The sequence below is a fragment of the Solanum tuberosum genome, unplaced genomic scaffold, assembly GCF_000226075.1.
Source record: "Solanum tuberosum cultivar DM 1-3 516 R44 unplaced genomic scaffold, SolTub_3.0 scf00017, whole genome shotgun sequence".
NCBI lineage: Eukaryota > Viridiplantae > Streptophyta > Magnoliopsida > Solanales > Solanaceae > Solanum > Solanum tuberosum.
Window position 1 is genome coordinate 327,036 of NW_006238943.1, and position 12,393 is coordinate 339,428.

A 12,393-nucleotide genomic window follows, 5' to 3' on the forward strand; every position below is an offset into this window, starting at 1 on the left:
TTCTTTCTCACATTTGAAACTACTAACGAATACATAAAGTTCTTCTTTTGGGCAGAATCTCTAGCTTACGCTATTGAAATACTCATGGCCCCATGACAAACTCTTCTAATCTTCCTCCAATTGCAACATAACTACTTGTAAATTAGAACAACGAATCGTATATTAGCCAATAGTTCAGTTTGGTTAAAAAAATTTAAGCATTTGAACTTAGCCCAAGTGTAGAAAATAATTGTATATTAGCCAATAATTCAGTTTGTCCTGTACTTGTTGCTTTGGTCCAAAAATATTATAGTCACATGGATCTTATTCCATATATGTAAGAGTTTATAAGTAAAGAAGAATAAAGCCCTTCTCTTTGCCGGAATTGTCGAAAGTAAAAACCATGTGAACTCTAGAAAATTGACTTTAGCATTGTTCTTGGAGACAATAAATTATTTATGATGTTTTGATTATGTATTCTTTTCTTCATTCTTTCCAACAAACTCAAGATACCAACAACACCAATTGATTCAATACAACAAGTCAATATATCAACAATTGTTTGAGAAATACAAATAATAAATATGTCTCAAAAAAACTCAAAAATTTCACAATAACTATTACTATTACACAACAATGATGGAGAACAACAACAAAAAAATTACACATTTCGCTTCTTTTTGGTATTTTCTAGATCAACAACAACAACAAATTAAGGTTTTTTTTGGATGTCTTTCTTTTTCAAGCATCAAATTCTAAAATTGCTAGAGTATACATAAAGGAAAGACAACTCAAGCTCATCTTTTCTTTAATATTAAAAAGCCCTAATTTTTTCAAAAATAAAATTTTTTACCTGAGAAGAGAGAAACTTGATGCTCAGAATCGAAGAAGTTGCCGAAAATTGAAAAGTTGCCGGAAGTCGATTGGGAGCAATGACGGAGCAGATTTAAGGAAGAGAAGAGACGTTTGAGTTGGAAGAGAGGAAGAACGATGAAGAAGAGAAGTTGAAGAAAGTGAATCCCAAGAAAGAGGAGAGAATTTTGGAATGTTTTGTATTTTAAAATTTGGACTGTTTTGTATTTTTAAAAGATTAGAAGTTTTGAAAATGTTAATTCAGTCCTAATTAACTTAATCTAATAATTAAATGTCTTTGACTTGTTTTTGGTCAAAATAGTCACCAAAATTTAAATAAGGACTTGAGAGACACCTTTTGTTCAATTTTCTCAAGCGGCTTTAATGGTGGAGAGTATTTTTGGTTAATTAAAATTTCCGCCAATTAAAGGCCGCCACATCAATAATGAAATTATTAATTATTACTTTTAAAAAATCGGTTAAGTGAAAGGGTAATATAGGTCCATATAGGTGGATGGAAGGGTATTTTGGAGCCAAAAGGTGGAAGGAGGGTATTTTTGTTCCATTCCTTATACTTAAAGGGTATTTTAGTTCCATTCCTTATACTGTACATCACTCTAGTTTGGAATAATTACTATTCGCAATTACTGCTTGATAAATATAGCTGAGCTAATGCCCCTTCTCTCTCTTCTCTCCCGCGCCTATCTCTGCCCTCTCTTTCGCCTCTTCCTCTCTCTCTATGCAGGACACATAAATGGTAATAATCAATAGAGCAACGAATGAATTCAAATACAATTTGTTACAACTTACAATAACGATATAATTGTATTTTTTGATACCATTTGTCTATACAAATTGTATTCATTAGTATACCTGATACAATTGATTTGAATCAACAAATTGAATACAAATAGTCTTTGATATACAAATCAATTGTATTCATCATACAATTTTCGATCAGATATGTACAAATCAATTGTATCTCTGTCCTTCCTCTCCCAATGTCGCTCGCCTCTTTTCTCCTTCTAGTAGCTAGCTTTTGATACAAATTAATTATATCTCTCTCCAGATCTCGTTCACCTCTTTCCTTCCTCTCTTAATCTCACTTGCCTCTCCACTCTTTATAACATATAACTATGGATCATAATCAAACAAATTATAACTATATAAGGAGCGTACACAAGTAACATTTATATCTCAAACTTTGAGTGTACATAAGTAAACACTTTAACTTGAATAAAATTGAATAAATAAACAAATGTGCCCTATATGACACAATACATGCATGATTCCACATAGGCTCATTAATCCATGTAGTAACGTTTGTATATCACACATACGACTTGCAATATTCAAGTGTTTATTTCTTCACGTTATGAATACATGAAGTGCCTACTTGTGCAATAACAAAATCAAAAATTATAATTATCGATTGAAGTCAAGTTAAAGTTCGTATTTATGTTTTTAATAAGTTCATTAGGTTAGTCTAACCTAATGTGTTTCATTTTATTAGGAAATATAATTGGGAAAAAAAGTAACTGAACAGTAGTGGGGGAGTTATTGTCACACGTAACAACTCTACAAACTGCTAAAACCTCTCCGCCGTCAAAACAGCCGCAGAAAAATTCGAAAAACCCTTCTTCCCCAATGTCGACAGAAACTGTAAACCCTGAATTGAAAGGCGAGGCTTCATCTGAGAAGCTCCATTCACCGGTAATCATGAAATCGGAATTGAACGGAGATGACTCATCGGAGCAGCTTCAGTTGCCGGAAACTCTGAAAACTGAATTGAATGGTGAGGATTCATCGGAGAAGCTCCATTCGCCGGTAATTGTGAAATCTGAATTGAATGAAGATGACTCATCGGAGCAGCTTCAGTTGCCGGGAACTCTGAAAACTGAATTGAACGGCCAGGATTCATCAGAGCAGCTCAATTTGCCGGAAACCCCTGCGGAACCGACGGAGAAGCGAAAGCGAGAAGAATCAGAAACAGTAACAGAAACAGAGCAAAAACAACAAAATCCATTATGGAAGACGACGCTTTGCTCTTACTTTCGAAGAAATGATGGTTCATGTAGCCACGGGGAATCCTGCCGTTACGCTCATGGTGAATCAGAGCTTCGGGTCCGACCCGATAATACATGGGACCCGACTTCTGACCGGGCGAAGAAGATGGCTAAGACGGCCGCTGACGATGACAGGGAGAAGGCAGAGGATAAAGAAGAAAAGTGCAATGACGTTATGATGACTGAGGCGTTAGACGATGAGGAATGTTCTTCTTCGGGTTCTGGGTTGTCAAAATGCTTGGTGAATCTTCCCATGAAGTGGAGTTCAGATAATTTAAGGTGTTTCCTTAAAGAACATGTAAGTTTTTTGCTCAAAGATGAATCTTTTTAGATATTAAACATGTACGTCCAATTCCTTTGGTGTTTATTTTCTGATCACTTTTGTAATACGGATATGGAGGTCGAGGATTAGGATAGAAGGTTATTAGATAGTTGAGCTTTGATTAGTTTTCTTATGAGTTATGAGTATTGTTATTATCACTTTCATACTAGCATATTCTTCGATTTTAGTATTGGGTGTTGTTTCCTTTGCTTCAAAAATCATATTTTTTTTTTGTTGTTGCTTCTGTTATCTTCTACATTAAGTATGACTTCTTTACCATTGTATTTGCTTTACATACTTGATTTTTGATATGCCTTACTTGAGTTGAGTGTCTATAACATTTACCGCTCTACCTTCACAAGGTAGGTAGTGGTAAGGCTGCGTACACACCACCCTCTCTAGACTCCACTTGTGGATTAACACGGGGGTATGTTGTTGTTTTGTCATGGTGTATTTTGTGTTTTCTCTTTCAGATACTGGTAATTCCCAGTTTTAAGTAGTGGAAAACCAATAACTGTTGTTATTAAGCTACAGTAAAAAAATTGGGTTGAAGTTTTAGTTCTCACTAGTTACGATTTGAAAGCGAACTTCACAATTGTATGTGAACTTTGTCAACTCTAGTTTGTTTTTGTGAATTAGACACCTATGGAAGTCAATGCATTTATTTTGTGGTGAATAAGATTATGGGAATTCATCAGCTAGAAGATTAGTTGTTGGAAACTATGAATAGTCTGAAAGCACTATGCCAAAAGTGTAACTTCAACAATTTGGTCTCTTTCTGATCAAAGGATCATTTTTAATTTTCTGCAAAGTGCAAACCTTTCTCCGCCGGGAATACTCTGGTCGGATGAACTTCCAACGGTTCCATTTTTCTTCCCGATCTAGAAGAGTATGGGAAACATTTTAAACTTTCCATGGCCTTTTATTCTCATTGTATAATTTGTTACAAAATTGTGTGTACTCCTAGTATATCTGGGTTGTACTGAAAATTAAGTGAAGTTGTTATATGAACGGTAAGATTTGTGTCAGTTATGGCATTTGATGAGGAACTGGAAACTAAGTGAACTGATCCACAGGGAGGTTTAAAACAATCAGTATCTTGGAAAACTGGTAAATTGGAGGGTGGTGGGATCTCTAGGTGCTTTTCCCTTGGTTTTCCGTTAAAGGTTGATAATGAAACAATATATTTTTTTTATATAAAAAGTAACCCTGGTGTCCGGGCTAGCTTTGCGTGCACCTCAGCTAATTTCATGGGTAGCTGATACGTCCTACCAGCATATGTACCGAGTAACTTGTTCACCCAGGTTTGGACAGATAGGAAGAAATCACCTAGTGTTTTTGTCTCCCCTAAGATTTGAACTTGAGACCTCATGGTTCTCAACTAAGTTGCTCAGACTCTTCACTTTTGGTGCCGCACCTGTGTTGACACGACATGGGTGAGGGATCCGTGTCCAATTTAGTCAACCAATTTTGGGTACTTTGACCATAATCGATGGGGAAAGTCTAGATAGTTTTAATGATTTCTATAATCAATACAAAAGCTAAGATGAAATTGAAGAAAATGGAATACCTTTTATATAGAAATTTCTATGTCACTCCTTTTTCTTTAATCTCCTTGCAGTATTCTCCTCAAGTTCTCCACAAAATATCTCATAGTTTAGGTTTTATAACTCTATTTTTAGATATTTTAATTATTTTTAGGCGAATCCCCGCACCTGTATCCATACATGGATCCATATCTCAGAATCTTAAAAATTAGATCATGAAGGATCCGACCTCTAGATCTGCACCCGTATCGGACACCCGCACCCGAGTCCGAGCAACTTAGGTTCTCAATCCACCTCATTAACACTAGACCACACCCTTTAATGCTCGAATTCGTTGTTGGCTTAAAGAAGGGTGTAATTTTGTAAACTACTTGCAGTAACACTGTTAGCATCTGTAGAAGTACGGATGTTTGCTCTGTGGCTCGACAAGTCTGCTCTCCTGGAAATCACGATTCTGCTTCCTAGAGAACATAATCCTTACTCTTTATCTTTTTGATGTATCGTTATACTGTTCTTCATCGATTCTTTTTATGATGTGATGAGATGTTTGTTGGAGTTGACTCCTTAAATCTCAGGGTGTTACTTTTAAATCAGCAAAAAAGAAGAAAGGCATGGCTGTAGGATTTGCTACTTTTGAAAATGCAGAGCAAGTGAAGACTGCTGTGAAGGTACTCCTTTGTTGTTTAAATTTGATTAGAGTTATGTGCAGTTCTTCTATTAGCAGAAACTTTACTTGTCCAACCTAAACTCTGCAGGAGTTGGATGGAAAGCCTGCTGGCAATAAGATTTTAAAGGTTGGAGATATTATTCCGCGGGCATTTGAGAGAAAGGGTAATTCGGCAATGTCCTCATTTCCGACCAATCAACAAGGTGAAATGCAAACCCAAGCTGGAGACGGTTTGGATTTGACTAAAATATCAGAGGAAACTGAGGCCGAGGACCCAGTGACCAGTGATTCAGTTCTGAAGGGTAAGTGTGTACGAGATGTGGTGACTCCTCTTGCTAAAATGCCATATGCTGATCAACTGGAGCATAAGAAGAGCTCTTTGACGCGAACTCTCAAAACACTTGTTAGTATATCTTATCCCCTTTATTCCATTTTGTTATAACGTCACTAACCACTTTCCCAGGGATTGCGAAAATAGACTTTTGACCCTTTTTTTATCTTCTATATGCATAGACTCGAAATGCACGTAAAGCTTGCCCGAATGGTGTTCCATTTCCAGAATGGATTCTCAATGCTAGGGAAATAGGTATGCTATTTTTGAATTGCATCGGCTGCAAGTTGGCTCTATGACTATTTCTTTGTAATTAATAGACAAATAATTTGGTCCTATTCACTGTGTTTAAGGTGAACTAGGATGATATTATGCTTATGTTTATATTATACTAGTTTCTTAGCACGCCCTTTGTGTGTGTACCCCATATCAATGAGTATATAAATTTAGAAAATTATGTATATTATTAAATGATGTGTTTGACTTATAAAATGAAGTTAAAAGAGAAAGTGTCTTATTGTGATTATAGCTTTTCCTCTAATTATCAAACTTATATGACTATATTCTTTCATTGGGATTAGTTTTTGTTGGGATTGTTAGAATGACATACTAAACATAAATAAATAAAACGATAAAGTTGGAATAGTAGCCTATTTAATATCCTCTTAAGTTAGATTATTTGCACTTGATTTGTAATTGGTAAGAGACGTGTATAATGATGGCAGGTGATGAGTATAGATATAAATATAGATTGGTATAGATATCGTGTTATAAATCATATGCTACTCTATTCAAGTTATAAGATACATCTTATATCTCCAAAAAAATCAAACTTTTAGTGACTTTTTATTTTATATGCTATTATAGCTTTGCATATTTTATGTAGGTATTGAAAGCAGTGTTAAAATAGATTATATATATGTCTCATCTAACCCCATGCAATCTCCTATAAAATAGAACTTATTTAATTCAGTGACACCTATCAAAATTTCAACAAATTGTAATCCAGATTGTTTAACAAATACATTTAAATCGTTATTTTAAACCTAGAATTTCAATTTTTTTCCACATATAGTAAATTTATCTCTTGTAAAGGTTTTTAGGATTTTAAAGTCATATGAAAATTTCAAAGAATTCATCATTCATGTATATAATTATAATTTTTACATTTGTAAATTTAGGTTCTTATTCCCATACACGTGTCTCTGGTAATAGATGGTTGCAGAATTCAGATTTTATGGTTAAATGCATTGTTATTGTATATGAATCATGAATGTATGGTATAAACAACATTTACAATATGCAAAGAAAAAATGAAAAATCTAGGTTTTGAATTATGTATTAAATCTATTTATTACAACAATTTGAATTCCAATAATTTGTCAGACGCCATTCAATTAAATTAGCTTTCTTTCTTTCTTTCTTTCAACTCATTGAGTATGTTGTTGTTGTCGTTTCTTTCTTTCAACCTATTCAATACCTACATAAAATATGTGATTAAGTTATAATAACATAAGATTAAACACATTATTTTAATAAATTACTATTGTTTTATGTAAATATAAAATGTATCTTACTTGAATAGAGTATATGATATTATAACACGATATCTATATCTATATCTTTCCCCCATTCCTGACTATCATTTTACATATCAAGTTCAAATATCTTAACAATAGCACATCAAGTTCAAATTAGATTAGAGGAGATCAATAGACTATTGTTTCAAGCTTATCATTTAATTTCTTTATAGTATATATGCTAAGTAATTCCAAAAGAATGAAGATAATCTTATAACTTTGGTAACTGGAGGCAAAGCCAGACATCACAATACATCACAATCAGGCACTTTCTCCTACCTTTGTTTATAACTCAAATACGCCACTTAATAATATACGTGAAGTTATAAAATTGTATACTCGTTGACATGTGTTACATGCAAGTGCCGAATACTAGTAGCATTTAACAAAGAAAAATGATATAACCTTTAGCTCAACCATTTCTTTGAGCAGGTGGTCTTCCATGCAAACTAGAGGGCATAATTGAATCACCACTTATCGATGGATATCGAAACAAGTGTGAGTTTTCTGCGGGATACTCTGTACTAGGAAAGCCAACTGTGGGATTTCAGCTTGGAAATTTCAGGTGGATAAAGGCAACTGCAGTTTTCTAAGATCTAGTTTTTTTTTTTCTTTTTGTAGTTCATTTAATAGAAATTATCCTTGTATCAGGGAGGGTGTGACAGCTGTTGAGGAACCTGTAGACTGCCCAAATGTTTCTAAAGTTGCCTGTAAATATGCTGCTATCTTTCAAGAATTCTTACAACAGTCAACCCTACCTATTTGGAACAGATTGAATAATACCGGATTCTGGCGTCAACTTACTGTATGTCCAACTGCTTCTATGACCAAAAAGTTTGTTCAGCCTCTACTATCATGCAGAGATGATTTAATGTGCATTGTTAGTGTGGCTGGACAAATTAAGTATTTTTCTTTCTTTTATTGGGGGTGGTGTTGTGATGCGCGGCCAACTGACTGGTTCTTTCGGTAAATCTACATCCAGGTTCGAGAAGGTCGCATGCCGCCTGGTAAAAATGTAGAGGTTGAAAATCCCAGTGCAAACATTTCAGAGGTTATGCTGATGGTTCAGGTTTTTTTCTAGTTAACTTAGTCCTTGTTTTGTTCCTACATATATACCATTTTTAGGAGGGGAGTCATGGATCAACGATGAAGTTGTTTCCATGTGACCTATAGATCAGGGGTTCAAACCATGGAATCAACCACTGATGCTTGTGTCATGGTAGACTACCTACATCCCACCCCATTCAGATGCGGTCCTTCCCCGGACCCTTTGTGAATGCAGAGACGCTTCAGGCACTGGGTTTCCCTTTTTTATGTCTACCATTTTCAGCAAAATGAGCAGCTAGCTGTATGATCCAGACTTGTATTACTGATATCCTGATTCAGTGATGAGGCAGTTGATATTACTTTTTGCTTAGGACTTGCTCTTTGCTACTTCTTTTTAAAATTTATCTTACTCCTTGATTGCCTAGGTTTCCACTCTGGCTTTTGACGATGCATTAGTTAATGATGAACTTCAAGGTTTGGCCAAAGCGTTTGCTATGGGAGCTTCTAGCGCATCACCAACATTACCTCTTACGGCCCTGGTAGTTCAGGTGGTTGTCATACAAAATTTCTTTCTTTATTATTGTACACTCCTACTTCCAATTTTCCCAGGAATTTCTCAATATATGATGACAGCGGGGTGAATCTTTGGGTTAATTCTAAAAATCTGGTACTTATTGCTCACTAATATATAACCTAAACAGCTTGCTCGTCGGCGAAATAAGCCATGGATCTTGCGAGTTATAAAAGCTATCATTTTTGTAACTTATTATCCTTGTCTTCAAATCTTTTATTTATACCTGTTTCCTTGCTTCAAACAATATTCTTGTTTTTGACCTTTTCAAGATGCTAGCCTTTTCATACTAGTGAGTTATGTACATGATCTTCCAGTGGAGCCTTTAACCAACCTTGATGCTGTTACTTTTTAATGCAGGATCACACTGGTATATCAAATGTAGCACCAGCAGATGCTCCTCTGCGTGTGCTTCCATTTCCCAGAGGGGAAAACTATTCTGAACTGCATGCAGATAATGCAGTTGCTGAAGCAAAAATTCACGATTTTATTAATGGACTTAAGTTTTGTATTTCGCCCACGGCCTTCTTTCAGGTGAGATCATTGCTTATTTTTCTCTTTCCTATTCTTATCCCCCCCCTCTCTTCCAGAAGTCGCGACCCTTTTAAGTTCTTTAATTGGCACAGGTGAACACCCTTGCTGCAGAGAAGTTGTACTCCCTTGCAGGGGACTGGGCCAGCTTGGGTCCTGATACCTTGCTTTTTGACGTTTGCTGTGGAACTGGAACAATTGGTCTTACTCTGGCAAATCGAGTTGGTATGGTAATGTTCACCACTCCAATTAAATCCTAAATTTTCTTTTTGAATTTGTTTTACGTCACACAAGGTAGGGGTTAGGTTTGCGTACACTCCACCATCCCCAAATCCCAATTCTACTTGTGAGATCACACTGGTTATGTTGTTGATGAAATTGTTTTGCGTCATGATGTTAGCTTTTGGCCCACATATTCACTGTTTTTGCTTTTACCTATTTTTCAAAGTGTCTTACTTTATCTGTAATGGTACAGTCTTGTTATAACTGCCGAGCATCTCCTTTTTGCTGAAGTTACTATATAAAAGTTGCCTATTACTGATAAAAAAACAAGTGCCCCAGGAGTTAAAGATCAATTCCATCATTCTATGTAAATTATTATGTTTAGTTAGGCAAATTAAGCATTTGAAATTCATTTGCTGTTCCCTATTGAATGTCGTAGTTTGAATTTATATATATTGTGAGAAATATTGAAAAAGAATATTATTGAATTGTTGTTGTGTCTACATTATTTTATTTTTTTGATAAAGTTAAAGTTGTATTCTTCAGCATTAAGGGTATGCTGGCTACCTCCAAAAAGTTACAAGCTAAAACCATAATTACATAGATCCTAGGAAATCTACCAACTGTTCTACTTCTTCTATACCATCTTCTTTACACCAAAAAAACATGTTAGTGCAATTTTCTTTAACTTTCTGAATAGAGTTAGTAATATTTTCATGACACCTACGGTTTCTTTCTCTCCAAATAGCCCACCAGACACAAGTAGGTACTATAGACCACCATCTTTTTTGGGTCTTGCTCCCCCCCTCCTCATCCAGCAGCTCAAAAGATCAGCAGTATGTTCTGGCATCAACCCAGGGCTCTTGAGAAATGCTGAGAACCATGCGCCACACCTGGACAGTAACTCTACAGTGTAGGAATAAGTGGCTGTTAAGGTTTCTTCCTTCTCATGCAAAAAAAACATCTGGAGACAATCTGGAAGCCTCTTTTCTTGAGTTTTTCCTGACTGAGACATGCCCTTTTGGTGACCAACCAGGTGAAGCATATCACCTTGGTTTGGGTGTTGCCCTTCCATAATTGTTTCCATGGACCAAGAATTCCCCCAGAGTGAGTCATGACCTCTCTCTTATACAGTCTACGCACAGAGAGCGTACCATCAGAGTCATGTTTCCATCTTATACTATCTGCTTCTGTAGTAAGGCCCGTGAATTCACCCCATTTGAGTAGCAGTTCAGCAAATCTATCCACTTCCCAATCATTTAGATTTCTCCTGAAAGTGAGGTTCCATCCCTGAGGGGACCAAATCTCAGCAATTTTAGCCTCAGGATTGGTACAGAAGAAAGAGATCGGGGAAGACCGAGTTTAGACACTCTTGTCCAATCCACTTGTCCTTCCAAAAAAATATTTTGTTACCCTCTCCCACCTTGACCACCAAATTCTCCTTTAGACTATCCCATAAATTTCTGATTGATCTCCAAACTGATACCCCATACATGCTATCTACTACATTAGACACCCACTCCTCGGTCTGCCCATACTTGTTGAGAATTGCTATTCTCCATAATGCCTGATCTTCAACCACAAATCTCCAAAGCCATTTAGAAAGTAGACTTTTGTTTTGGACCTATCTTCTTGCTTAGTAAGGCTGTCTGCCATTTAACTAAGTGTATTTTTTCCCCTTCTTTGTTCCCCAACCATAGAAAATCACGCCTCAATTTATCCAACCTTTCTTCTACCTTTGCTGGTAAAGGGAAAAGTGACATAACATATGTAGGCAACGCATTCAGAACCGAATTGATCATGGTGACTCTTCCTCCCAAAGATAGATAGTTTGCCTTCCAATTAGGCAACCTCTTCTTTGTCTTCTCAATGATTCCATCCCAAATCTCAAACTCCTTGTGATTATTCCCCAAAGGCATTCCCAGGTAAGTAGTTATTGAGACCCTATTTATAGACACTAGAATACGAAAACCTATTCCTATTCTAATATGATTGTATAAACCTATTCCTATTCTAATATGATTGTATAAACCTATTCCTATTCTAATATGATTGTATAAACCTATTCCTATTCTAATATGATTGTATAAACCTATTCCTATTCTAATATGATTGTATAAACCTATTCCTATTCTAATATGATTGTATAAACCTATTCCTATTCTAACACTCCTCCTCAAGCTAGTGCATACAATTCATGTACCTAGCTTGTTACAAATGTAATTAATATGAAGATCGATGAGGGGCTTGGTGAGATATCTGCAAGTTGATCGATCGACTTCACAAAATTGGCAGTCAATCTCAATGTGCTTGTCTTCTCCTTAAATATTGGATTTGATGCATAATGTCAGTCAATCTCAATGTGCTTAATCTTCTTATGAAATACTGAATTTAATGCATAATGCCGATAAAACACAGAGTGATAAAATTACAGTGTTAAACTTCCCAAACCAAACTTGCAAAGACTGTTGCAGACCATAGAGTGACTCACATAATTGACATACAAGGCTACTAAACTCCCCCTGAGCAACAAAGTGCTCAAAATCTAGTATAAAGTATATGTGTCATGTTGGAATCAATAGATGAGTTGATATTTGTGAGAAATATATAAGAAAAATATTATTGAATTGTGTATCTAAATAGTTACATTGAGACCCTATTTATAGACACTAGAATAC

The 12,393-nt window shown here is 35.7% G+C and overlaps 1 protein-coding gene across 1 annotated transcript in view; it reads left to right on the forward strand.

The window, feature by feature from the left end:
* Positions 1-2,347: 2,347 nt before the first annotated feature.
* LOC102606148 (zinc finger CCCH domain-containing protein 24) overlaps positions 2,348-12,393 on the forward strand; it is a 21,163-nt gene continuing 11,117 nt past the window's right edge. The window contains exons 1-10 of the mRNA XM_006340095.2: positions 2,348-3,195; positions 5,342-5,434; positions 5,522-5,836; positions 5,947-6,019; positions 7,777-7,909; positions 7,996-8,149; positions 8,327-8,413; positions 8,817-8,939; positions 9,323-9,496; positions 9,589-9,723. Coding sequence (XP_006340157.1) covers positions 2,479-3,195; positions 5,342-5,434; positions 5,522-5,836; positions 5,947-6,019; positions 7,777-7,909; positions 7,996-8,149; positions 8,327-8,413; positions 8,817-8,939; positions 9,323-9,496; positions 9,589-9,723 — 2,004 coding nt within the window. The 5' untranslated portion in view covers positions 2,348-2,478. The remainder of the gene's footprint in view (positions 3,196-5,341; positions 5,435-5,521; positions 5,837-5,946; positions 6,020-7,776; positions 7,910-7,995; positions 8,150-8,326; positions 8,414-8,816; positions 8,940-9,322; positions 9,497-9,588; positions 9,724-12,393) is intronic.